The 25726-nt window shown below is 44.3% G+C and overlaps 1 protein-coding gene across 1 annotated transcript; it reads right to left on the reverse strand.

Moving 5' to 3' along the window:
- On the reverse strand, positions 1-24949 carry LOC134405478 (vomeronasal type-2 receptor 26-like). Its single transcript, XM_063136721.1, has 8 exons — positions 24880-24949; positions 24018-24121; positions 20595-20770; positions 12557-12848; positions 11057-11926; positions 9535-9762; positions 1420-1546; positions 1-902 (listed from the first exon to the last, which is right to left on the reverse strand). The coding sequence occupies exons 1-8, from the start codon at positions 24947-24949 to the stop codon at positions 1-3; spliced, it is 2769 nt and encodes a 922-aa protein (XP_062992791.1).
- Between the last annotated feature and the right edge of the window lie 777 nt (positions 24950-25726).

Here is a 25726-nt window from a genome sequence, read left to right on the forward strand (position 1 = left end):
CTATTTCTTTCTCCACATTAGCTGGTCCTTGCTATTTAAGTCAGGCCTTAGTACAATGATGTAACATTTTGGGAAAAAGATACAACCCAGTAATCCAGCACTAGAGGCTAAGATGGAGAAGAGCTCCACAGCCACCATATATTTTCCCTTGGTGCTCAGGTAAGTTGGAACAAAAGTAATCCATACACTGCAAAATACCAACATGCTGAAAGCAATAAACCTGGCTTCATTGAAAGTGCTGGGCAACTTCCTTGCAAAGAAAGCCACAAGGAAGCTGATAGCAGCCATGAATCCCATATACCCCAGAACACAGTAAAACATGACGGGTGACCCTTCATTACACTCTATTACTGTTTCTTTGGGCAGAGAGTGCATGTCCGAATCCAGGAATGGGGGAACAGTGCAGAGCCAGGCAGAACAAATGCTCACTTGAATAAGGGAACAAGAGATAACCACCATGTTGGCTAGTCTTTTCCCAACCCATTTCATTATCCTGGCTCCTGGCTTAGTGGCCATAAAAACCAGAATCACCGTGGTGGTTTTTGCCAATACACACGAAACTGCCACTGAGAAAATGATGCCAAATACAGTTTGTCGTAGATAGCAGGTCACTGTGTGAGGCCGGCCAATGAATAGCAGAGGGCAGAGGAAGCAGAGTAAGAGGGAGACGAGCAGAGAGTAGGTGAGGTCTCGATTGTTGGCTTTAACAATGGGTGTGTTTCTGTATTTACTAAAGAGTCCAAGCACCACAGCTGTGATCAGAGAAAAAGATGCAGTCAAAAACAGTAAAGTGATTCCCAAAGGCTGTTCATAGGACAGGAAGTTTAGAGGCTTGAGAAGGCACTGATCTCGGTCTTCATTTGGATACTTATCATCTGGACATTTTAAACAGTCATCCACATCTTTAAATAAGAAAAGAAAAGAAATCAAGTCTTTTAAATATAGAATTCCCTTTTCACATAGGTTATCCAACTTAATGACCAAAAAAAACATGATCAAAACACCTGCCAGTTTAAAAGACAAAACTTTGAAGAATTTAAGAAATTGAAAGCTAAAGCTGATGCCTTAATGGACTTGTCCCATGATCAATGATGATATTGTTCAATGTCAGAAATTGTGCTCCATGCACCCACATTTTTTCTGGGTCTTTCAGTACCAAATCAAGATTGGGAGGGTGGAGTGCCTGGGATCAGCAAAGATGCTCCACATTTTCTCACATGCCCCCAAATGTTCCTTACCACTGATATGCAAAAGAACTAAAGATAATCTCTACGTAGAGGTGTGTAGGTTTTTCTGATAAACATTTTCTCCATCATTCATGCAATATTGTAAAGAATCAAAAATGGAGAAACAAACTCAGTGTCGATTATGCAACATGTTCTTAATATACTTCATTGCATTTCACATTATGTTTCCTACCCTTCTGGTTTGAAATCTTCCCTTCTGGACATGGAGCACAATCATAGCAACAAAATGGCTTCCCCTCCTTTATTTTTCTGCTGTATCCTGAATAACAGTTGTCATTACATACAGAAGTGGGCAGCACCTATCCAAATAAAGAGAAAGAGCATTATTTACTCCAAATTCTTCACATTGGCTTTTCCAAGATGTTATTGAGTAACAATGGATGCTGTTGAATAGCAATGATACATGAGGCTTTCATTATGTGCTAGTGAATCCTTACACATGGTACTTCACATGTCCTTTACAGCACCCTCCAGAGCTTCTCCTATGTTTTGCAACCATATGGTATTTTTTTTCCTAAAGTGGAACGTCTAGGGTTGTGTGTGTTTTCTGAATGGTGTTATAGAAAGCTAGTGTAATTGTGCAATTCCTCTGTACCACAGTTTTGTAATGGAACATATAGAACGGAATAACCCACTCACCCACGCCGGGGGGAATCATGTGTAAAGCTGCCAATATTAATCATGCAAAGAATCTGGAAGCAGAAGCCTTGGTGGGTTAAAAACCTCATGAAGAAAAGCCCAAAGACAGAACATATGCATGGTGCCTTTTGACTGGTAGCAATAAGAGCTAGGCATGTGCTCCGCTCCTATTAGAAGCGCAGAAGCAGGAGCGAATTGGCCTGCTCCGCCTTGCCCAGAGGCGGAGTAGAAGCAGATCGCGGACCCCTAGAAGCAAGGCAAAGAGAAGCGACCATTTTCGGAGCGCTTCTCTTTCCGCGGAGCACTCCGATCGCCATCTTGAAACATTTCGCCCATAGATAACTGGGTTGTTTTTGAAGCTATCGTTCTGAAAATTCTTGTGCTTAGACAGTCGTGGATGGGGGTCATTTTGAGACTACTCTCACCTCTCTGCGTTGTGCGAGTCGCGTGCTATATTTTTTAAAAAATCGGGTAAACAAACATTACAAACAGGGACAGCGCGGGTCAAACGGCGGTTTTCGCCCATAGGATTGCATTGCGAAAAAGAATCGGGGATAACTGGGTTGTTTTTTAAGCTATTGTTCTGAAAATTCTTGTGCTTAGACAGTCGTGGATGGGGGTCATTTTGAGACTACTCTCACCTCTCTGCGTCATGCAGGTCGCACGCTAGAATTTTTTTAAACATCAGGTCAACAAACAGGGACAGCGCGGTAAACCGGTGGTTTGGTTTTTTATTATTTTTTTGAAGCGATGACAGGCACATTCAACTCCCAATCCTGATGAGAATTGATCACCTCATGAAGCATCCTCCAATCCCAGCGTTGGAGTGGGGGACTAAGGCAGAGGCACCCTCAGAGCTTTCTGCTTTGTGTCTCTTTGTGGGTTGTCGTTCGTGGAGAGAGGAGTTAGTTATAGGTGCTGCTGCTGTGTTTGGACTTTGGAGATAGATTAGGATTTAGCTTGGCGCGCGTGTGTGTGTTTGTTTGCTTCTTTCTGACTTTTAGCTTAGTTTGCTCTGTGTTTTTCCCTTACTTTGATTTAATATAAACTTTATTTTTAAACTTTGGAGTGTGTGTTTGTTTGTTTGGTTGGTTGGTTGCCCCCCCCTCTCTTAAAGCCTGACTGTGTTTCATCTTCCTTCCTTCTATATACCAAAAAATACAAAAAAAATACCAAAAAAAAATATTCTCTATTTCTTCTCTCTGTTACTTGGACTCTGTGTGTGATTGTGTGAGCGTGCTGTGTGTGCAGTGCACTGTTTGTGAAGTGCAACAGCCACTGATTGAGCATTTCAAATCCTGTTTGGGCAAAGCATACACACACTTCTTGTCCCATTTCACTACATACAGTAATTTTCTTATACATATTCTTATACATATATTCTTATACATACTATTATTAGTATTAATATTTTATTCTTATACATATTAGTAGTAGTATATATTCTTATACATATTATTAGTATTAATATTTTATTCTTATACATATTAGTAGTAGTATATTAGTATATTCTTATAGATATTATTATTAGTAATATCATCATGAGAAGAGGGAGCAGGCGCATGTCTGTGGCGGGGCGTGCTGAAAGCAGTGGTCAAGGCAAGGGTCAGGCTGGCACCAGTAAGCAGGCTGTCTCTCCTGCTGTGAAAATCAAACGGGCAACTCCTTGGCTGGCTGCTCCGCAACAGAAGCAGGAGAAGCAGCAGGCAGAGCCACTCTCTTCTGCAACTTGTGCCCGGCATTCTCTTTTTGAGGGTGGGAGCAGCAGTGCCATTAGAGGAGTATCCCCAACTCCTTCATTATCCTTTGAGCCCACGAGCCCGCTGATGGACCTGTCTCCAGACCTCCTAGACGAGGTTCTTCTCAGCACAGTGGAGGGGCAGGAGGAGGAGGAGGAGGAGGTGGGTGCTGAGGAGGAGCAGCAGCAGGCCGAGGCTCTCTCCCCAGTCTCATCCCACACCTCTTCCGCTGCCACCCCTGTTTCTGTGGCAACACCAGAGAGCTCAGGCGGGCAATTGGTGGTGTCACCACGGAAGCGAAAGACAAGCATAGTGTGGGACCACTTTGAGTTGGGAGCGGATCCCCGCTTTGCTGTCTGTCGCCACTGCAAACTCACCCTAAGCAGGGGTTCATCTACAGGGCATTATGGAACCAGCAGCATGAAGATGCATTTTCAGAGGCAGCACCAGGCGATCTTGCTGGGGAAAGAGGCGGGCAAGGCGACTGGTTCCAGGGGAAAGCCATCTCCCATCCCCACGAGGGTTAGGCAGGCAACCCTGCAGGACATGGGGTGGGGGAAGTATGGACCCACAAGATGGCATTTTCCAACACCCACCCAGGGTGCTACTGTGGTGGGGCATCTGCCGGGACTGACTCCTCCCCAATACTAGATCTATGACATGTCTCTGCCTGCCTCTCTGCTAGCCTGTCCTCTTCCTCGGTGACCGACTCGCTGGGATGGTTTGCGTTTGCAATGCGTGACTAACTGCAGTGCTGGCTTAGAAACCAGCCATCCTTGCCTCACTTCCTTGTGCCCCCAGAAATGCCTGCAGCCTGCCTGCCTGCCTGCCTGTCTGCCCGCCTCCCCCGGGGTGCTGCTATGGTGGGGCATCTGCCAGGACTGACTCCTCTCCTGCTCTGCCTGCCTCTCTGCCCGCCTGGTGCCTGGGAGATGGGCTTTGCGGTTCGTGCCCAGCACCCTCCGGCACGCTTGCTCCCAGTCATCCTCCTCTGTGCCCCTCAATGCGTAACTGCTGGCTTAGAAAGAAACAACCAGCCATCTTTGCCTCACTTGCTCCTTGAGCCCACTTACGGGTTGGTTTGCTATGCGTTAGTGCTCAAGCCATCCTTGCGGCACTACAATGCATGCTGCCTGCTTGCTTGCCTGCCTGCCTGCCTGCCTTCCCTCCCTTCTCCCCTTCCCGCCTTGCAGGGATGGTGTATGTGTCTTGCTTTGACTCAGGGGAGAAGTCCTTCCTGTGCTCACTTAGACTTTATCAAGTTCAAAAATCCATTTTTCAAGTGTGCAAGAAGATTTAGGGTTATCTCATGGCATGTTGGGATTTCCTTTGAACTGGCCCCATTGAGCTGTCTGCATTGCAACTTTAAAATCCCTGACATACTGGAGTGTCCAATTTTCAAAACTTCCCCTAACATCAGGGGTGATGGGATTGGCTTGAAAGTTGGCATCCATGTGGACACATGGGTAATCTGTCATGGGACCAAAGGATAGGTTTCTGACATGCAAATTGACGTAGTTGTAGAATAGGACTTGATTTGGGGTGAGTTAAAAAGTTTAAGCCGCACCAAAAATTAGGGGATGATGGGATTGCCTTGAGTCTGGGCGCCCATGTGGACACATGGATTAGCTTTCATGGTGGTGAGTTTGAGGTTTCTAACATGCAAATTGATGGAGCTATGGAAAGTAGGCATGTGCTCCGCTCCGATTAGGAGCGGAGAAGCAGTAGCGAATTGGCCTGCTCCGCCTTACCCAGAGGCAGAGTAGAAGCGGACCGCGGACCCCTAGAAGCAAGGCGAAGAGAAGCGGCCATTTTTCGGAGCTCCTATTTCAGGCGGAGCGCTCCGATCGCCATCTTGAAAACATTTCGCCCGTAGGATTGCATTGCGGGAAATAATCGCAGATAACTGGGTTGTTTTTTAAGCTATCGTTCTGAAAATTCTTGTGCTCAGAGAGTCGTGGATGGGGGTCATTTTGAGACTACTCTCACCTCTCTGCGTCATGTGGGTCGCGTGCTAGAATTTTTAAAAAATCGGGTCAACAAACGGACAGCGCAGGTCAAACGGCAGTTTTCGCCCATAGGATTGCATTGAGGAAAAGAATTGGGGATAACTGTGTTGGTTTTTAAGCTATCATTCTAAAAATTCTTGTGCACAGAGAGTCGTGGATGGGGGTCATTTTGAGACTACTCTCACCTCTCTGCATGGTGCGGGTCGCGCGCTAGAATTTTTTAAAAAATCGGCGGGAAAAATACCTTTTTCAAAGGGCTGAGGGGCAGAGTCAGCTCCTGGTCATGATGATCCCAAAGTTGGAGGAGGGCATAGGCAAAACAGGTAACTTGGGATTCTGGGAAATTTCTCTTTCTTCATCTGAACGGATTTTTCCCAGTGTTTTTTAACACAGTAGCCCCACCAAATGCACAAACACAACCTCAAATCATATACTAAGCCAAGAATAAGAGATAGAAACACAGCACTGCTACCCACCCTAACTTTGGGGAACAACTGAAAAGATGTGGTGCAAGGGGATGAGCTCCCCTAGGGCATCTCATTGTGGACGTGCCCCCACTCTCTCCTATACTGGAAGGCCATCAGAGCCTTCCAAAGAGAGTAACCCAGTGGAACAATGCCTATCATGAGCCGAAGTGAGCATTTACTTCTTAGTGGTGGAGCGATGCCTATTATGAGTTGAAGTGAGCGTTTACTTCTTAGTGGTGGAGCAATGTCTTTCATGAGTTGAACTGACAGTGTTCCTTCTTAAAAGACTGGTCACTAGGACCAGTCAAATTGGCAGCTGCTTCCCCCTCCCCCGGGCACATCCCCCTATTACTGGTAAAAGACAGATATAGCCTTTTTAAAAAAGTTCTTCTTGTTGTTTATTCAGCAACACTGCTGCTTTTAATTCCACCCCTCCTCTGTTTATTTATTTATTTATTCCATTTTATATGCATTACTGGTTTATCCTTGGCTCACTTCCTTATGCCCCCAGAAATGTCTGTTGCCTGCCTGCCTTCCCTCTCTCCTCCCCTGCCCGCCTCGCAGGGATGTTGTGTGTGTCTGGCTTTGACTCAGGGGAGAAGTCCTTCCTGCCCTCACTTGGAGTTTTGGAAGTTCCAAATTTTGCAGGTTTAAGCCCCGCCAAAAAACAGGGGATGATGGGACTGCCTTGAGTCTCGGCGTGCGGCGTATGTATCCCTGGTTAAGCTTTCATGGTCATGAGTTTGAGGTTTTTTTTTAACGTGCAAAATTGACGGAGCTATGGAAAGGGGTGTTGGATTTTCATAAATTCCCCAAAAATCAGGGGATGATGGGACTGCCTTGAGTCTCGGCATGCGTATGTATCCCTGGATAAGCTTTCATGGTGGCGAGTTGGAGGTTTCTAACGTGCAAATTGACGGAGCTATGGAAAGGGGTGTGAATGGGGTGTCCGATTTTCAAAAATTCCCCAAAAAATCAGGGGATGATGGGATTGCCTTGAAACTTGGCGTCCATGTGGACACTTGGATAAGCTATCATGGTGCCAAGTTTGAGGTTTCTAACATGCAAATTGACATAGTTGTAGAATGGGACAATTTGGGGTGAGTTAAGCCGTGCCAAAAATCAGGGGATGATGGGACTGCCTTGAGTCTGGGCGTCCATGTGGACACATGGATAAGCTGTCATGGTGGTGAGTTTGAGGTTTCTAACGTGCAAATTGACGAAGCTATCCCAAGGGGTCTGAATGGGGTGCCCAATTTTCAAAAATTCCCCAAAAATCAGGGGATGATGGGATTGCCTTGAAACTTGGCGTCCATGTGGACACATGGATAAGCTTTCATGGTGCCAAGTTTGAGGTTTCTAACGTGCAAATTGATGGAGCTATCAAAAGGGGTGTGGTGCGTTAGAGGTTAGAGCCGCGCCAAAAAACGGAGGATGATGGGACTGCCTTGAGTCTGGGCATGCATGTGTGTCCCTGGATAAGCTCTCATGGTGGCGAGTTTGAGATTTTTAGCGTGCAAATTGATGGAGTTATGGAAAGGGGTGTGAATGTGGTGCCCGATTTTCAAAAATTCCCCAAAAATCAGGGGATTCCCTTGAAACTTGGCATGCATATGTATACCCCCATGAGGTGTCATGGTGCCAAACATGAGGTTTCTAACTTGAACAGAAAAAAAGTTGTTTACTTTTTTAGCTTTCAATGCAAGCCTATTGGGGGGGGGGAAACGGAGCTCTGATCCGGATCCGGATCTCCGAGCGGAGCGGAGTGGATATGGGCGGAGCGGGGGCGGGGCGAAGCAGCCCGATCCGAAAATCACGGATCTGGAAGTGAAGCGGAGCGGGGGGTCCATGCACACCCCTAATAAGAGCTGTCCATCTGGAAGCATACTATGGCCTTAGCTAGACCTAAGGTTTATCCTGGGATCATCCCGGGGTCATCCCTGTTCATGTAAATGAAACACAGGGGATCCCAGGAGCAGGCAGAGACAACCCTGGGACGATCCTGGTATAAACCTTACGTCTAGCTAAGTCCTATGTCTCTATGCAAAGTTATATACATACATGCTGATCTATGATCATGATAAAAAATTATCTATCCATCGAAACAAAAGGGATACAAGGATCCTAACTATCCATGAGCCTGCCCCAGGTCCCTTCGCCAGACCATGTGGCAGGCTTGACTCCAGTTGGCATAACTCAAAACGAGGCTGATGGAAGGCAATTAGCGGAGACAGAGCAGAGACAGAGCAGCAGTTGAAGCTAATAGTAGCGAGAAGAAAAGAAGAGGACTGCCCATGGGGCAGGAACCAGAGACCTTCAGGCCCCGTGAAGCAGGTTCCATGCTAACCAGGAATGAAAAAGAGATGAGGCAAGGAGAAAGCTGGTATCACCGGCTGCTGTGATGTGGCCAGAGGAGGAAGGAGGACATCTACAGTAACAGGTGGCTTGGGCAGGCCGGGGCTTTAGCAGGAGGGCCTGCCCCTGAGGCAGCAAACCAAGGCATGAAAAAAATGGGGAGCGAAGTGGGCTACATACATACCTGAGAAGTGAAGCAACAATTCCGGGAAAACTTTAAGAATAAACAAAGGAGCAGTAGATATAGGTCTGTTGCCATCTGCTGGATATTTTTATATTCCAGGGAGACTGTTACTTAAATTTTGTATTTGGTACTCCAAAAGACACGCAAGTCATGAATTCTATCTATAAAAAATTGGACTCAGGAGGGAGACCAAGACTGACTTCCAGAAGGGAATAGAGGGTGCTTCTTCAGTCACTTCTGTGTTACAACCAAGAACAAATGAATAAATACAAAACTGCCCTACGCACCTACCAAACATTGTGGACTCTTTTGATGTGTTGCTGCCGCTGGATAATGTAACAGTAACAAAGAGTGTCATTAGACAGGGGGTTTGTGTTTCCTTACCATCACTTCTGTCTCACACTACATCCTCTTTCTTTACATGGGGAAGAAAGAGGAAGTAAACAATAAATACAAATATGTGGCCCATTTAGTGGGTGTTTTTATCCCACTGTTTCTCCTGCACACAGCAGGAGATAGCGGCACATCTCACTACAGCAACAAAAATGGATTTCCTGGGGAAACAAGCAGGAAGGGTGGGAGACATGCAGGCAGCAGGTGGCAGCATCAAAAGGACCCACACAAAAAATGAGTGGCCAATAACAAGCATGCAATAAAACGGTCATCTGATGACACCCAAAAGAACCAGCTAGGTGATTGAGACAGCTCAAGCAGGTATTTGCCTGAGGAGGAAGTGCCAAGAATTGATAGCAACTGGGAAAATACTTGAGAAATCTTGAAACAGAATTATGCGGTGGAATTCTCCAAGCAGTGTGGAAGGGATTGTCCGGTGTCAACATTATGGCACTTTGCCATTTGGCTTTTTACTCCATTGCCTGCAGCCAGATCCCCCACCTGATTAAACTTGTTGTGCCATGTGATGAACTCTTCAGCGATGCTAAATTCTGTACCAGGGGAAGCCTGGGGATTCATCCTTCCGACTTTCACTTTTAAAAAGCTTTGGTTTGAAAGAGTGACCCAATTTATAATATCAAATCCAGTGACAAGTTCTCTTTTCTCATTAAAAGAAATAGCGTCCCCAACACTGTTGTTAAAAGAGATGCTCCCCAGAAAAGGGTGAAGCTAGATTGAAAGAAGAAAAGTCAAATCTCAGAAAACGGACAAAAGAAAGAAAAGTGGATGATGTTGGTGATTTCCCCCCAAAAAATATCATTCAACTCCCAGCATGCCCCTGCAAGTATTACCTGTGCTGGCTGGATGATACCTGGAGTTGTGGGACTTTTTTCTGTCATGCATAGGATTGTGCCTTCGGTTGTGTCTGGACCCTTGTAGGCATCTAGTGGGGACAGATCTACACCAAGCAGGATATGTCACTTTGAAAACTGTATATGGAGTGCGTCCTGGACCTCAACCGTTGTCACTGCTGTTATAAAGCATTTTAAAGCAGTGGTGTAGATCCTGCCTGGGTTTTTGTTTTTATTTGAAACCCACAGATAGATACACACATACACACTTTATATCACAAATTTCTTCTGAAAATCCCTTCTTATGCCACTGCAGTTCATCACTGAAGGCAGGGATACTGAACATTGTTCAGCCCGAAGCTCAAATTCAATTCTGGACATGCTCTCAGAGGCTTCATTCCACTGGTGAGCAGAGCATGAACGCAAAATAGGATATGGCCAAAGGAAAACAGTCAGGCCCAAATACCCAAAATACCAGCAACCTTTAGCTTAAAAGCTCTTACTGCCAGTAAGTTTGAGGAGAAAATTTCAACCTTTTAAAATGAGAGGTGTGCTAGGAGGTGGATATTCTAACCAAGCCATTTTCCTCTCCTTTAATGAATGCACATGTGTGTTTTGAGAACAAAAACTGTAAAAACAAAGTGGATGTTTTGGACATTGAATGAGTGTTTGAACTAATTTCCCCATTTTAAAAGCAGTTTTCCCCCATTTGTAAGAGCATAGCACTTTAACCCACTGTGTGTGCACCACACCTCTAATTAAAGCCCCCCTTAGATCTGCAAAGGTGGATTCCTGCATTGAGCAGGGAGTTGGACTCGATGGCCTTATAGGCCCCTTCCAGCTCTACTATTCTAGGATTCTATGCATTGGGCATATACATGCATGTTACATGTCCTTGTGAATGAGGACACAAAGCAACACCTCTGTTATTGGGTTGTTTTTTTATCTTCAAGGGGTGTTATAATCTAACCTAAAAACTTGATACAATGTTATATAAAAGTGATGTATTTTTATGTAGACTTCATGAGATAAAGAGGGTATCTGGGCATGTGACAACTAAAAGCAAGCAAAGGGGTGATGTGATGCGATGCTTTGGTGCTATTGGTAAACATCATGCTTTATCACAGTCAGAAACAAATGATAATAGAGTTGGTTTAGAAGCATGATGCTACCTGCCAAGAATGCTGAATAGGAGATTCCAAGCTATAGCCATGCTCCACCATGGTCCTGCGTTTCTCTCTGGCTGAGTATAAGGTATGTAAAGCTTGCGCTATGGCATGAACAGCATTATAGATGCTGTAGCTCTGGGCCGTCATGCTCATTTCAAAAAATGTCCCAGGAAGGCTCTCCAGTTTCTCCTCCCTGGTGCATCTGCTCATATGCTCCTCATACGCCTTGGAATCTGGCATTAAACAGTCAAATGCCTGTTCCCAGAAGTCTCGGATGAAGCCATCTTCATTTGGCCAATGGGAATATAGACTCTGCAGGAAATGTTGGAACCCAAACACCTCATTGGAGTTCACGGTGAAAGATAAAGCACCTTGAAAGATTTCTACATCCAATCCCCTGAAATTCGTCTGCGATGAGAAATCCCACTGGGCTGTCATGATCCACACTTTACCCATAATTGCCTCTGTCAGATCTTCCATATGCGCCTTGTACAGAAACCATTTCAAAGTTAACACAGTATGAGTATCTGCATTTACAGCAAATACTTTGACATTATTCCTGGTTAGGAAAAGTGTCATGGTCTCCCTGGGTCTTAATAAGAACATAACTACTATGTTGTCAAAGGAAGCCCAGCTTGGTAGCCTTTCAATAAGAGCAGAGCAGATGCCATTCTGAGAAAGCAGCTTCATCAAAGTCTGTACAAAAGTTTCTCCTTTATCATCCTCTAATGCAATGATGCCAATCCATGTCCACTGGAAATGGTGAAGTAGCTGGACAATCCCAGAGTACTGTTGTGCTTCATTGGGGACCATCTGGTAGACTGAAGGGAATTGGAGTTTATTTACTACAAGAGCAAATGAGGAGTAAGTGACCTAAGCAAAAAAAGGGATAGTAACAATTATGCTCCTCAAACACAACACAGAGAGGAGGAAGGAGAACACACGTTCACCCACATAGCTTCCTGGTCAGGGTACAACCATAAGCTTGGAAAGTGGAAGGGACACTCTCCACCCTGGCATATGTAAGCTAATCAGCAGGAACACCACATAGGCCAATACCCTAGCCCCTACATGGGCTGACTAGCCTGTTTGGCCTTCCCTCTACACCTGGCAACCAATATGACCACCTCCCCTTCTCATTTTCCTGAGTAGCATCCTGGCATGCCCCCACCCTCTTTATCATCGCTCCCCTTGCCTCTGTCATACATGTAGGTATCACTTTCTAAGCATCTAATCAAGCTTTTACACACTGTGAATGAACTATAAAATGTGGGGGCAGGGAATTTGTATGATTTTTTTATTATTACAAAGCAAGCAAAGACTGTCTAAGTTATGCTTATCAAAAATATGTCCTTTCTGGGGGTTTTCCAACCCCATTTAACAGCCCTGGTAATATGGGCTAAGTATGTGCCATATTTGTAAAATGTCCACATTCCTCACAGTTAAACACACACACACACACACACACACACACACACACACACACACACACACATATCCTACCTGTGGAATTTTGTAGATCCCTAAAATGTTGGCTATGTGGAGGGATGTTTCAGAATCAAGTCCACCAATGACAGCTAAAAGATGCTTCTGGGTATCGCAGTTATAGTTGGGGATGATCTTCCACAACTTGAAGAGAAGGTTCAGGGTGCTCTGATAAGTCATTTTTGCATTGAAGTAGCTGTCATAGATGTGGAACCCAAGGCTGACATTGGGTAAAATCTTGGAGTTCTCATTAACTAACTTCACAGCAAACACAAAGGCGAGGAGATGCTGGTAGTTCTTTGGTGTTGCACTGAATTAAAAAAAATAGATGATGGGCATGAGATGTTCTGCCTCTTATGAAGTCCTAGCAAACATTTGATGGGAACACCAGTTTCATGGCATGACACTCTGCCCATCATCATGGTTTCACATATCATTAGGACTGAGATGTGAATCTATTTAAAACCAAACAGAATGTAACCCAGAAGTCATTCTTTATCATTGCATCATTTAACAGCTTAAACAAAGTGTATAATGAATATGTTCTATAACAGTATGTTGTATATTTTTTTATTAAAGTAAATAAAGCATTTAAACAAAGTAGGCTGCATTTACAGCTTGGTGCTCGTGACAGGCGTTTTCATAGCTTCTCACAAGAGAAGGAATTTGTACTGAATATTTAACTTATTCTCCTAGTCTTTAAATTAGATATGGACCTATGGGCCATTTTACAATACCTCATTGTTGCTGTTATTTACCATGAGTCATCTTGAGGCAGGCATTGAAAGGAAAACAGATGATACGAAACAAACAATTTCACATTGCTCACAGCTCTTTAACAATAGCACACACAAAAAAGAACACACACACACACACACACACACACACCCATAGGTGATTGTGAGGGTGCATCAGAGCAATTAAGGGAGGCCTTGGGCCATATGGACCTTTCCTTTCCTAGACATGCGCATGGATAGTGGGAAAGGGTGGTATATCGATGCCACTTGTGAGTGAATAAGTACATGGATATTTGGTCTGCTTTTGTTGAAACCAATGCATAATTCTCTCCACCACCATCCTTTTTTCTTTTAATGAATGGTATATCTGATGTGAAAAAAATGATGCTATTCCTATGTATGTAGTGCTTTTTTCTTTGTCATTATTTATTTTTTGTTCTGTTCTCCCTCCTAAATTTAGGAAGGTCGGGCCTGGAGAAGGAGTCTTTCCTGTGGTGGCATCCCAGTTGTAAAGTTGCTTCTGCATGGAGGTGACCCAGGGCTAACCACTAAAAAGCATTATTGAACTATTCCACAGGGGCCTTAGCTAGACCAGGCTATATCCTGGGGTGATACTCGGGATCGTCCCTGTACGTCCAGATGACGCACAGGGGATCCTGGGCTCAGGGAGGGATCAACCCCCACCCCTGGCCCAGGGAATCGGGATACAGCCTAATCCTTCTAGCCTGGTATTTTCCGTGGAGTCCGAGACCATGGAAGGCGTGGCCCATTTTCACGGCTTGACCCCAGCTACGTGCGATTACTCGAACGTAGCTGGTAGCTGCGCACAGGGTGCAACGCTCCCCAGGAGCGCTACGCCCATCGGGGGCAGGGTGGGGGGAGTAGGGAAAACATTTTTTCTAAAAAAAAATCTTACCAAAGTGCATGAACGTTCATGCGCATTCGGCCCTTTAAAATGAAAAAAATGGTGGGCACGATGGCTCTCTTTGTGAGCTCATTGCGCCTGACGTGTAGACGAGGGCGACATCCCACAATACTTGCATCTCGGGGTCTGCCCTCATCAGGCACGTAATTTCTGGTAGGTCTAGCAAAGGCCTTGGTCTTCCTTACCAGATTTTCCATGGGTCAAGAAAAAATGGAAGAAGTGGTTGGAAAACATGAGAGGACTACAAGTGGAAGACGAGAGCATCTGGACTTGCTGTAAAATTCTGTGAGTGAGGCAGGGTCATCACACTATAGAAATCTCTCACCTGGAAGCACCTTAGACCTGTACATCCACCACCTACCATTATGACACTTAGGAACCAGAATTATCTACATAAGCATTCTGCTGCCTGCTGCATTTAGCCTTGTTGAGTTCATTGTGTCCTCTGCTACTGTGCTTGCTGTTTCAATGCTGCTTTTAAAGTTGCTTGCTTCTGCTGTTCTTATTCTAATGTTGAGATTACATGTATGTTTTTATGAAAATGCCTTTCATAAGATAGGGCTGAAGTGTATCAAGTTAATCACAAGCATAAATGTGTTTGGATTGCGGGGTGGGTGGGGGGATTTGTATATGTGAGAGGATCTGGTGCCTTCCTTTCATTTCATTTCTTTTCTTTTTTCCCCTTGTCTTCCTGCAATTCTACCTTTTCTGTACTTTAATTTGTTTCCTTATTTCTTTCACCATAATAATTCTCCTGTGTTGCCCCCGCCCCCAAGCAATGGAATGTGCTCCTTCAAGAACTATGATTGCACACTTTTTCAGCCTTTAGAAAGGGCATGAAGCTGCATTTTTTTCTATATAGCCTTTTAAAATATGACATTCCGACGTTTAATGTTTTTACTGTTTTTTAACGTTCTTGTTTTTAATGTTTTAAATTGCCGTACACCACCTTGATGGCTTGTTAGCAGACATGGTGGTATATAAATGTAAATAATAAATAAATACATTGTTAAGTATATGAAAAGAAATACTTGCTTAGTCATTAAAATTGTGTGTGTATGGCTATCTCAGGGTTAAACAGAGAAAGTCTATCTGTGGGCAATTACCTTGAGATAGAGGCTGTTCTGGGAACCTTGCCAAGATTCTAAGTTAGCCTCATCACAACTGTATGTAATGTAGATAAGAATTGTGTAGATGTGTATATAGTTTCTCACTTCTGTAAAATGGAACTGATCACTGCTCTCCGATCACTGCTCTCTGTGTATGCCTCAGTGTGCTGATCTGAACTGATCTGAATTGGACTGCACAGAAGCCTGAAGGAAATAAACCAGCTCTGCTGTGTAAGACCTGAGTGATGTGTGTTTGTTTCTGAGCACAAACAGAGTTCCAGAAGGAGAAAAGTTCTGGCAATAACCCAACAAAGGTTATGGGCCTAGTCCAGTCTAGACCAGCCTAGACCAGCCTACGCCAGCCTACACCAGCCTACGCCAGCCTAACCCAGGCAGAAGAACCAGAACTTGGTGGGAACGGTGCAGTATCAGAACCAGAACCAGGAGTCTGCTAAAAAAGAAGACTGTTGATGGAGGAAGACATCAAGCTAAAGCCAGTGCTGCAAAGTGAGGAAAAATCTCAGTCGGCTGACTCTGAGGAGGACTCTGAGCAGGAGGACAATGAGATACCAATTCCTAAAGCAGAGGGAATGGCAGGAGCTAATATGTCTGGTTTGCATCAATTGTTAGAAAAGCTGAATGACTCTAACTATGCATTATGGTCTTACAAAATGCAAATGTATCTGATTCAGGCTGAACTGTGGTATGTAGTCACAGAGGATCCACCAGATAGAGCAGATCCACAGAATGCTAAATGGTTTAAGGACGATGCAAAAGCAATGGCAGTTATTGCATTAGCTGTGGAAGACTCTCAAATTTCCTTCATTCAGTTTTTGAATACATCAAAAGAGTGCTGGAATGCGCTGCAAGCTGTATATCAAAGAGAAACAGCGGACAGTAAAATAATTCTAAACCGGAAGCTGTATGAAATGAAGCTGAAACCAGGGGAGTCTATGTCAAACCATTTGAAAAGCATGAGAGAAATCTTCAATCAACTCAGGGCACGAGGGATGGAGTTTACAACTATACACCAAGTCTATGTGATTTTGTCAAGTCTTGATTCATCGTACGACGTGGTTGTCACCATGATGGAAAGTCAAGAGGAGGAAAATTTAACCCTCGAGTATGTAGCTGGAAAACTACTGGAAACCTATGAAAGAAGACAAGCTTCAAAACAACAGAGCCTTAAACATCCTGTGGCTGATTTTCAACAAAGCCATAAATCTTCTGATGTGGTGGCTGCATTAAAGGCAAGGAAATGCTTTAATTGTGGTTCCACAGAACATTTACGGCGGGATTGCAACAAGAAGAAGAAAAAGCAGTCGACAGCAAAGTGGAGAGAAGAAAACAACATGAATGAAGCTGAATCAACAAAGAAGTGTCTTCTAGCAAGAGTCAAAGAGACAATGAATCCTTGGTTTTTGGACTCTGGGGCTTCAATAAGTATGGCAAAAGACAAACTTTCATTTGTAACCTTGGAAACTTCTACTTCAGAGCAAAAATGTGTTACCCTTGCAAATGGAACAAAAATCCAGATTTGTGGTGTGGGTAATGTATATTTTGATTGTCTGGGAGTTGAACTACAAAGTGTTTTATATGTACCAGAATTAGAAACAAACCTTCTAAGTGTGTTTCAGTTAACAGAAATGGGGTATGAGGTTTGTTTTACTGAAGAAAATTGTACTATAAAACAGGGAAACAAGGTGTGTGTGCAGGGAAAAATGAAAGATTCTTTGTATGTGATTAATACTTGTACAAAAAATGAAGTTGTAGCCAGCAAAGTCACAACAAAAACAATAGCCAATTGCAAACCACACCAAGAGTGCATCCATTTGACTCATAGAAGGTTTGGTCACGCCAACTATAAAACAATTTCTAAGATTCCAGAATTGTGTGAAGGGGTGAAAATCAAACCATGTTCTAACTATGTAGAATGTAATGTATGCAGTGAAACCAAGTGTCATAAGTCAAACATTCCAAAACATAGTGAGAGAACAACAAAAAGAATTTTTGAATTAATTCATGCAGATCTTGCAGGTCCTTTTGAGACAAGTCAAGGAGGAAACAGATTTTTCTTGTCTATTGTTGATGATTACAGTAGATTTGGATTTGTGTATGTGTTAAAACAGAAGAGTGAAACTTTTGGAAAGTTTAAAGCGTTTGTTAAGTGGAGTAAAAATAGATTTAAAGAATCTATAGCTAATCTAAGAACGGACCGGGGAGGTGAATTTCTTAGCAACCAATTAAAAAAATTCCTCAGTGATGAGGGTATACAACATGACCTTACTGCTCCATATTCACAATTTCAAAATGGAGTTGCAGAAAGGAAAAACAGAACCTTGCAGAACATGTTAAGAGCTCTATTGAAAGAGTCAGGATTGTCTAATCTGTTCTGGGCAGAAGCTTTGTCCACCTCAAATTATTTGTTAAACAGGCTTTACCACTCTGTACATGAAAAAAACCCATATGAAATGTTTTACAAAAGAAAACCTAGAGTGTCACATATAAGGGTTTTTGGAAGTAAATGTTTTGCTCATATTCAGAAAGAAAACAGACCAGGAAAGCTAGCTCAAAGAGGTTTGGAATGTAAACTGTTGGGATATGATACACAAACAAAAGGCTATCGTTTGTGGTCTCCATATCACAAAAGTGTAATTGTGAGCAGAGATGTAGTTTTTCATGAACAAATGCAGGAAACAAAACAGTATGTAAGTTTGCCTGTGGAACAGAAAGCTGTAGAAACAGAAGAAATTCCTGAACAATCTCAGCAAGAGAGGGAGGGGGAAGAAACTGTAAAGGAGGAAACTATGCCTGTAACTATGCCAAAGCGACCAGAAAGGGAACGCAAAGCTCCAATTCGTTATTCAGATGAATACCAAAGCAAACAGGTTTCTCATAGAGCTTTACTGATAGCCTATGAACCTACTTCATTTGAGGAAATTCAGGAAATGGAACCTACAGAAGCTCAGGGCTGGCATGAAGCAATGTCAGAGGAAATCAGAGCAATGGAAAAAAATGAAACGTGGGAGCTAGTACCTTTACCTGAAGGTCGTAAAGCCATTACCTGTAAATGGGTATTCAAAGTAAAACAAAATGAGAAAGGACAGGTGGAACGTTACAGAGCAAGATTGGTAGTAAGAGGATTTGCTCAAAAATATCTAATAGATTTTGAAGAAGTTTATGCACCTACAACAAAATACTCAAGTGTAAAACTTTTGTTAAAAATTGCAGCAGAAAAACAATTGAATGTATTTCATTTTGACATCAAAACAGCTTTCTTATATGGAGATTTAACTGAGGAAATTTACATGACTCAACCAAAAGGTTTTGTTAAAAATCCAGGGTTAGTTTGTAAATTGAAAAAATCCATATATGGTTTGAGGCAAGCAGCAAGGTGTTGGAATAAGAAACTGGACAATGTATTGTTCAAAATGGGTTTTAAACAAAGCAAAGCTGATCATTGTTTGTACACAAAACAGGATGGTTCAAATGTAGTGTATTTGCTGATTTATGTAGATGATTTGTTGCTGGTTTTTAATGAAGAAGAACAGAAAAACACATTTGTAAACCAGCTGCAAAAACATTTTGAGTTAAAAGACCTTGGTTCAGTGAAAAGTTATTTGGGAATGCAAATTTCAAAAGATTCTAACACAGGGTCATTTCTGATTGAACAAAGTGGCAAAATTAAAAAATTGCTGGAAGAACACAGCATGGAGAATTGTAAAATTGTTGCCACTCCTATGGTCACTGATTTTCAAAATCAGACAGACAGTACTGAAATGGAAGACATACAGAAATATCAGAGTGTGATTGGAAGTTTACTTTATCTAGCAAACCTAAGTAGACCAGATATTACATTTGCTGTAAATCTTTTAAGCAGAAAAATGACAAAACGTTCTGTAACTGATTGGACAGCTGTAAAACGTGTATTGAGATATCTAAAAGGTACAATCAATCACAAATTGGAAATATCTACACACAAAGATGGAAATTTCTGTGTTTATGCAGATGCTGACTGGGCTAACGCAATTGATAGAAAGTCTACCAGTGGAGCAGCATTCTTTTACAATCAATCCTTGATTGATTGGTATACAAGAAAACAAAATTGTGTAGCAACCTCTAGTGCAGAAGCAGAATATATCAGCTTATCTCTGGCTTGTAATGAGATTGAGTGGTATAAACAATTATTTGCTGATCTAAGGTTGGAAATTGAGACACCAGTAACCATATTTGAGGATAATCAGGCATGTATTAGTATGGCTACATCTGAAAAGTGTAAACCAAGAACTAAACATGTGGATGTTCGTTATTCTCATGTGAAAGATATAATTCAGAAGGGCTGGATTAAGCTTGACTATTGTCCATCTGAAATGATGTTGGCTGATTTATTCACAAAGCCAGTATCAATGGTAAAACACAAAGAGATGCTTTTAAAGCTGGGTCTCAGATTGTAACACAATTTAAACAACATGCGCAAGAGGAGGACTGTTAAGTATATGAAAAGAAATACTTGCTTAGTCATTAAAATTGTGTGTGTATGGCTATCTCAGGGTTAAACAGAGAAAGACTATCTGTGGGCAATTACCTTGAGATAGAGGCTGTTCTGGGAACCTTGCCAAGATTCTAAGTTAGCCTCATCACAGCTGTATGTAATGTAGATAAGAATTGTGTAGATGTGTATATAGTTTCTCACTTCTGTAAAATGGAACTGATCACTGCTCTCCGATCACTGCTCTCTGTGTATGCCTCAGTGTGCTGATCTGAACTGATCTGAATTGGACTGCACAGAAGCCTGAAGGAAATAAACCAGCTCTGCTGTGTAAGACCTGAGTGATGTGTGTTTGTTTCTGAGCACAAACAGAGTTCCAGAAGGAGAAAAGTTCTGGCAATAACCCAACATACATTACCCTCAAATATTCTAAAAGGTTCACCAAAACTGTTTACAAATATCTGCCTCCCAGAAAAGGGTTTTGCTTTTTTTCATATAGAAACTAAGAATCCTTTTTCATGTTTACATAAGATTGATTGTAGCACAGGCTATAACCTCTCTGGGGTTCACACCAAGGAGTAGTGAGAGGTAAGAGGCACTCCAATGAAATGAGTTACACCACCCCATTCATTCCCACAGTTTTCAGTCACAGTTCTATAAAGCATGTATTAAGGCCTTAATCTCTCATTAATAATGACCTTTTCCATGAACACCAGGCTCAAATTAGGTGTTTTTCTGGAGTCATCCCTCAAGCTGTCCTACTACGTGCTATGGGAATAAAAAAATATTTCCTTACATAGTTTCATCCATAAGCTTCGTCTTTGGATCTGCTACAAAGGACATTGGTTCAAACAAGGCAAAGAGCTGAGAAGTGATCCCACCAATGCTGAGGTCCCCTGGCTGATAATACTCATGTGGGATATTGAGGGGATCCCTCTTGCTACACATGGAAGTATGTGCCTCACATTCAATCTGAAGCAGCAGAAACAATAAGAACATCAGAAACGCCGCTGCCATCTTACAGGAAGGCTTGTGTTCATCCAGCACCAGTTACAGCATCCTGCCTTCAGTGAATCTTCACTCTTCTGATAGATTGATAAGATATAAGGAAAATAACCAAAGCAACAGTAGACTGCTGAAGCCTCTGAAAAGCCACAGCTGTCTTAGACTGAAGGATGATTTATCATTGTGATTTGGAATAATTACAGGGTTGGCAATTGCCTCCCCAAAGGACTGTACACAGTGGACCCATGTGCAGCAAAATCATAGGAAACACGTTTGTCTGATCTGATCTAGGGTGACCATATGAAAAGGAGGACAGCATCAGCCAGTCTGTCAGGGCACTCTCCTCCAGAAGAATGATCGCTTCCCACTGAGTGTGTATGATTTGGCCTTGAGGCGATAAGCTCTGGAGATAGTTCACTCCCAGCTGGAGAAGAAAGTGTGTGAGCTTTCTCCCCCACTGGTACAGGATGGCCTGTGTCTGGTGCCAAGTCCTCTACTTCAGAGTCTGATTCTGATTGATTTGAAACACCTTCTTCTAAAGCAAGGGGAGCAGAGCTAGACATGACACTATCAGCCAGAAAACTCCCCATAGCCCTTTGGAAACCATCCAGATCCATTGGTCTCCAGGGGCAGATCATCTCAATAGGTCCCCCACCCGTACAGAGGGGGAAAGCTGCTATAAGCAAGCAGAGATCTGACCATGACAAAGGGTCCTCCACTTTCAGATCACCATTTCCATGTCCAGTTGTGAAAACCAGGTCTACAAGAGTTGGGCCGATGGAATGTTGGGACAGTCCCATGGTTGTCATGGAGATCATGAAATCCTGAGCTACCCCAGATAAAGTGCCCTCCTTGTTAATGTTGACACCCCCCAGAATCAACAGTCTGGGAGATCTCAGCAGTACAGCCACCTCCATCTGCTCATCTAGGGAGTCTGTTGAGCAGCGGGGTGGGCAGTACACCAACAGAATCCCTAATCTGTCCCATTGGCCCAACACAAGGTGCAAACACTCTAGACCAGTCATCACATGGAAAGGGAGCCTGCAGAGGGAGCCACAGCAACCCCCTCTCCCCAGCCCTCAGGTCTCCCCTGATGCTGAATCAAGAACCATGGTGGTTATAGCTGGGAGGGACTGACTCCTCCCTGCTCAGCCACCCAGGTCTTGGTTATACATGCCAGATTGGCTGCCTCATCCACAATTAAGTCACAGATGAGGGGGGTCTTATTATGCACTGATCTGGCATTTAGGAGCAGCATCTGGATGCTTGAGGGCTGGCTGATAGGGCAACCAACAGACCTGAAGTTGCAGGGAGGACTGGAACACAGCACAGCTGTTAATTGTAGGGATGTGCTCCACTCTATTATGGATCCCTGGATCCGAAGTGGAGCGGGATGATCTGGACCTCCTAAGCCCGGTTCTGGAGCGGATCGGGGGAGGTCCGGATCGGCCCAAAGTGATTCGGAACGGTCCAAAGCGATTTAGACCGTTCTGAAGCTTCGGAGCCCAGTAAGTAGGGAGGGGAGCTTACCTGGCTCCCCCATCCACACCACTGCGGTTCATGCAGCAACGGCGGCAGAGCCAGGTAAAAAGGGAAGGGGGGCTTAACTGGATCCGCTGCTGCCACAGTCCGTGCAGTGACGGCGGTGGAGCCAGGTAAGGGGGAGGGGACTTACCTGGGTCTGTTGTCTGCCATGATCCATACAGCGGCTTCAACTGCCGCCCAGGCCTAAGACTGGAAATAGGCCTATTTCCGGCCTTAGGCCTGGGCAGCAGTTGAAGCTGCCGCACGGACCACAGCAGATGACAAACGACAGAGCCAGTTAAGGAGGGAGGGGGGTTATTTTGCCCCCCTTCCCACTTACCTGCCTCTGCTGTCTGCCACAGAGGCAAGTAAGTGGGGAAGGGGGGGAAATGGTGTCCAAATATCAATCTCGCTCCAGATCTGGTTCTGGAGAGGATTGGGGAAGGTCCGGATCGACCCAAACTGGTCTGGATCATGATCCGAAGCGGTTCAGGGAGGGTGTGCACAGCCCTATTTAGTTGTCTGGACCATGTTCCCCTTACCTGGCAAGTCCTCCTCACAATGCCATGTCTCCCTCTTCCTCAAATCCCCCCCACTTGGCTCTGTATCCCTCCTCCCAAGCACAGAGCTCAGACCACAAAAAAGAAGAAGCAAAAAGAGCAGCAGCAGCAAGCAGGCAGGCAGGCAGGCAGGCAGGCAGGCAGCAGGTGGCTCTCCCTCATCCCTGGTGGTGGTGGCGTTACCTCATAATTGATTATATTGTACTAGCAAAAAAGCCCATCATACGACAGGTGTAGAGGAGCAGTCTGGTGAGGAGGTTAGAGGGTTTTGGCCCCTCTGCTAGGCCGGAAGCTCCTGGCAGTTATCTTTCTTCGGAACTTGGAACTTCCATAGAAGGCCGCAGTTCCGAGAAACATCACTAGATGGCGACAGAGGGCAAAACCTAGAAGTGGCTTGGAGGAGCCCTCTGGCCGTCTGTCTTGGAACTTCCCTAGATGGCAGTTATTTTTCTTGGTAGATGGCAGTTATTTTTCTTGGAACTTCCATAGAAGGCCCTGTGAGCTCAGAATTTTTAAACATGCAAATAGGAGAGAATGCAGAGGCAGTGGATAGGCCTATAAGTGCAAATAGGAGAGAACATGCAAATAGGAGAGAAGGCAGAAGCAGTGGATTGGCCTACTGCTTGGCCATATCATTGTGACATCACCAACCAGTAGGCCAATCCACTGCCTCTGCCTTCTCTCCTATTTGCATAAGTGGCTTGGAGGAGGCCTCTGGGCTTTTATATATATAGACATGTCTGGATTGGTATGTCTGATAAGTATGGAATGTTAGAACTGTGAGTGTGGTTTATGATGTAATAGGTGGGGGGAAAGTAGTATATAAGAAGAGTGTTGGGAGTTTGTGAGGTAGTGTGTGTGAGAGAGAGTTGTTTATTTGTAGAGTAAGAAGAGTTTGGATTCTAGGGATTTAGGATTGGTGTAAAGAGAGTGAAGTTGTTGGTGTGTGGAGAGTTTAGGTTAGGCAGGATTGAAAGTATTATATTTTTATTTAAAGCTTTTAAATTACAATAAACTTATTATTATTTTGTTAGCTACCAAATACCACATGTCAGCATGGAATTATTTACCTGCCTTACAGTTATTAAACACACACACCAGATTATACCCAAAGTGTATGTATCACTGACCTGGTATGTATCACTGAGACCTGTGTGGGTGAACTGGGAAGGGTTACTCTCACCCAACTTTGCCTTCCCAGGTACTCGGTGCAGCATCAGCACCGACTTAAAGGCTGGGGAGGGGGGTTGCCGTGGTCTATAGAAAGATAATCTCCCTCTCTAGGCTTTCTGTTCATTCGTGTGCTGCTCTTGAGTGTCTTTATTTTGGGTTGGGTGCTCGAGACAGATTAGAGATTCTGCTGGTGTACCTCCCACCCCACTGCCCAACAGTCTCCCTGCCTGAGCTGATGGAGGTTGTCTCGGATCTGGTGTTGAGGACCCCCAGGATGATGGTTCTGGGGGATCTCAACTTCCATGCTGAGGCTCCTGTATCCGGGGTGGCTCAGAACTTCATGGCTGCCATGACAACAATGGGGCTGTCTCAACATGTCATCAGCCCAATACATTCAAAGAGAAACACACTTGACTTGATTTCTCGACTGGGCAGGAGGAGGGTGATCTGAAAGTGGGGGAATTAACATCTACCCCCTTGTCATGGTCAGATCACTTTCTATTGAGGTTTAGACTTTCCACAGCCTTTCCCCATTGCAAGGATGGGGGGCCTATTAAATGGTCCACCACCGGAGGCTAATGGACTCCAATGGATTCCAGAGGGCATTGGGGGGATTTTGTGCTGGTATGGCTGGTGCTCCTGTCGAAGCCTAGGTTGCTCTGTGGAATGCAGAGATGACTCGGGCGGCTTACACAATCGCGCCCAAATGCCCTCTCCCTCTGAGCAGAGCCCGACCAGCTCCTTGGTATACACCTGAGCTGAGGGCAATGAAGCAAGAGGGAAGATGGCTAGAACAGTTTGACCATGTAGTACCCATACCTGCCCATCCAGATATCCTCCAGATCTGCCCTAGTCTGTAAGTTGGGGACTTCTGCTCCAGGAAATCCATCTTACTCCCCCAGAGGGACACCAGCACCTGCGGTGAGGCAAAACCAGCCAGACTGGTATGTTTAAGGAGGACATGTCAGCACAGCATGCCATGACTGCCACTGCACTGTATGGAAGCCAACTGACTGAGCCCAAACTGCATCAACAGTTGCTCACGTTGCTCTAGAGCTGGCCCTGATGCCATAGCATGTCTGGAGATTAGGATCCCCCACTGGCTGTGGTCTCCTCTGCCAATCTGCCAAAGAACACAATTATCAACATTGAATCTACAGTACTGCACCCATCTTTATCTTTATAATGCATGCCCAAGACTGCCATACATCTATGCCCCAGATCTTGGCTTCTCCCTGTCGAGCTGCAACAGCAGCAATGCAATCTGGATGGGTGTCCAATTGAATAATTTCATAGGCCCAATGTCTGAAAGGCCTTCTTGGCTACCATCAAAATGGTACCAGATAAGGGGAAGCCCTTTCCTGATAAATTAGCATCCCATATTATTTCCCCATATGGTGAAGCAGGGGGCACAACTGCAATGGGCATATACCCTTACTCGACTACAATGAGTGTTACCATGGCACTTCTAGCTAGGTTCCTTAAGCCTACTATATAAATGGGCTTCATAACAACTGTATAATTGGTACCAGTTAAAGAGCAGCTCCTTCCCATGATAAAACAGAAACCTAAGTTCCTTGCCCCAGCTGGTGAAGTAGGTGAGATTGCTCAAAGAGCATATCCTCTTAGCATGGTGCTTCATCCCCTCTGGCCATGTGCAGGCCTG

The sequence above is a fragment of the Elgaria multicarinata genome, chromosome 11 (assembly GCF_023053635.1).
Source record: "Elgaria multicarinata webbii isolate HBS135686 ecotype San Diego chromosome 11, rElgMul1.1.pri, whole genome shotgun sequence".
NCBI classification, from domain to species: Eukaryota; Metazoa; Chordata; class Lepidosauria; order Squamata; family Anguidae; genus Elgaria; species Elgaria multicarinata.

Bases quoted from the DNA above. Each gene is read 5' to 3' on its own strand.
- LOC134405478 (XM_063136721.1), bottom strand. From the start codon at position 24,949: ATGGATTTCCTGGAGCAGAAGTCCCCAACTTACAGACTAGGGCAGATC. The intron at 11,927-12,556 runs GTAGGATATGTG...TTTTTTGCTTAG, and splicing joins GGATCTACAAAATTCCACAG to GTCACTTACTCCTCATTTGC. The intron at 1,547-9,534 runs GTGGGGGATCTG...TTATTTGGATAG, and splicing joins GGCACAACAAGTTTAATCAG to GTGCTGCCCACTTCTGTATG.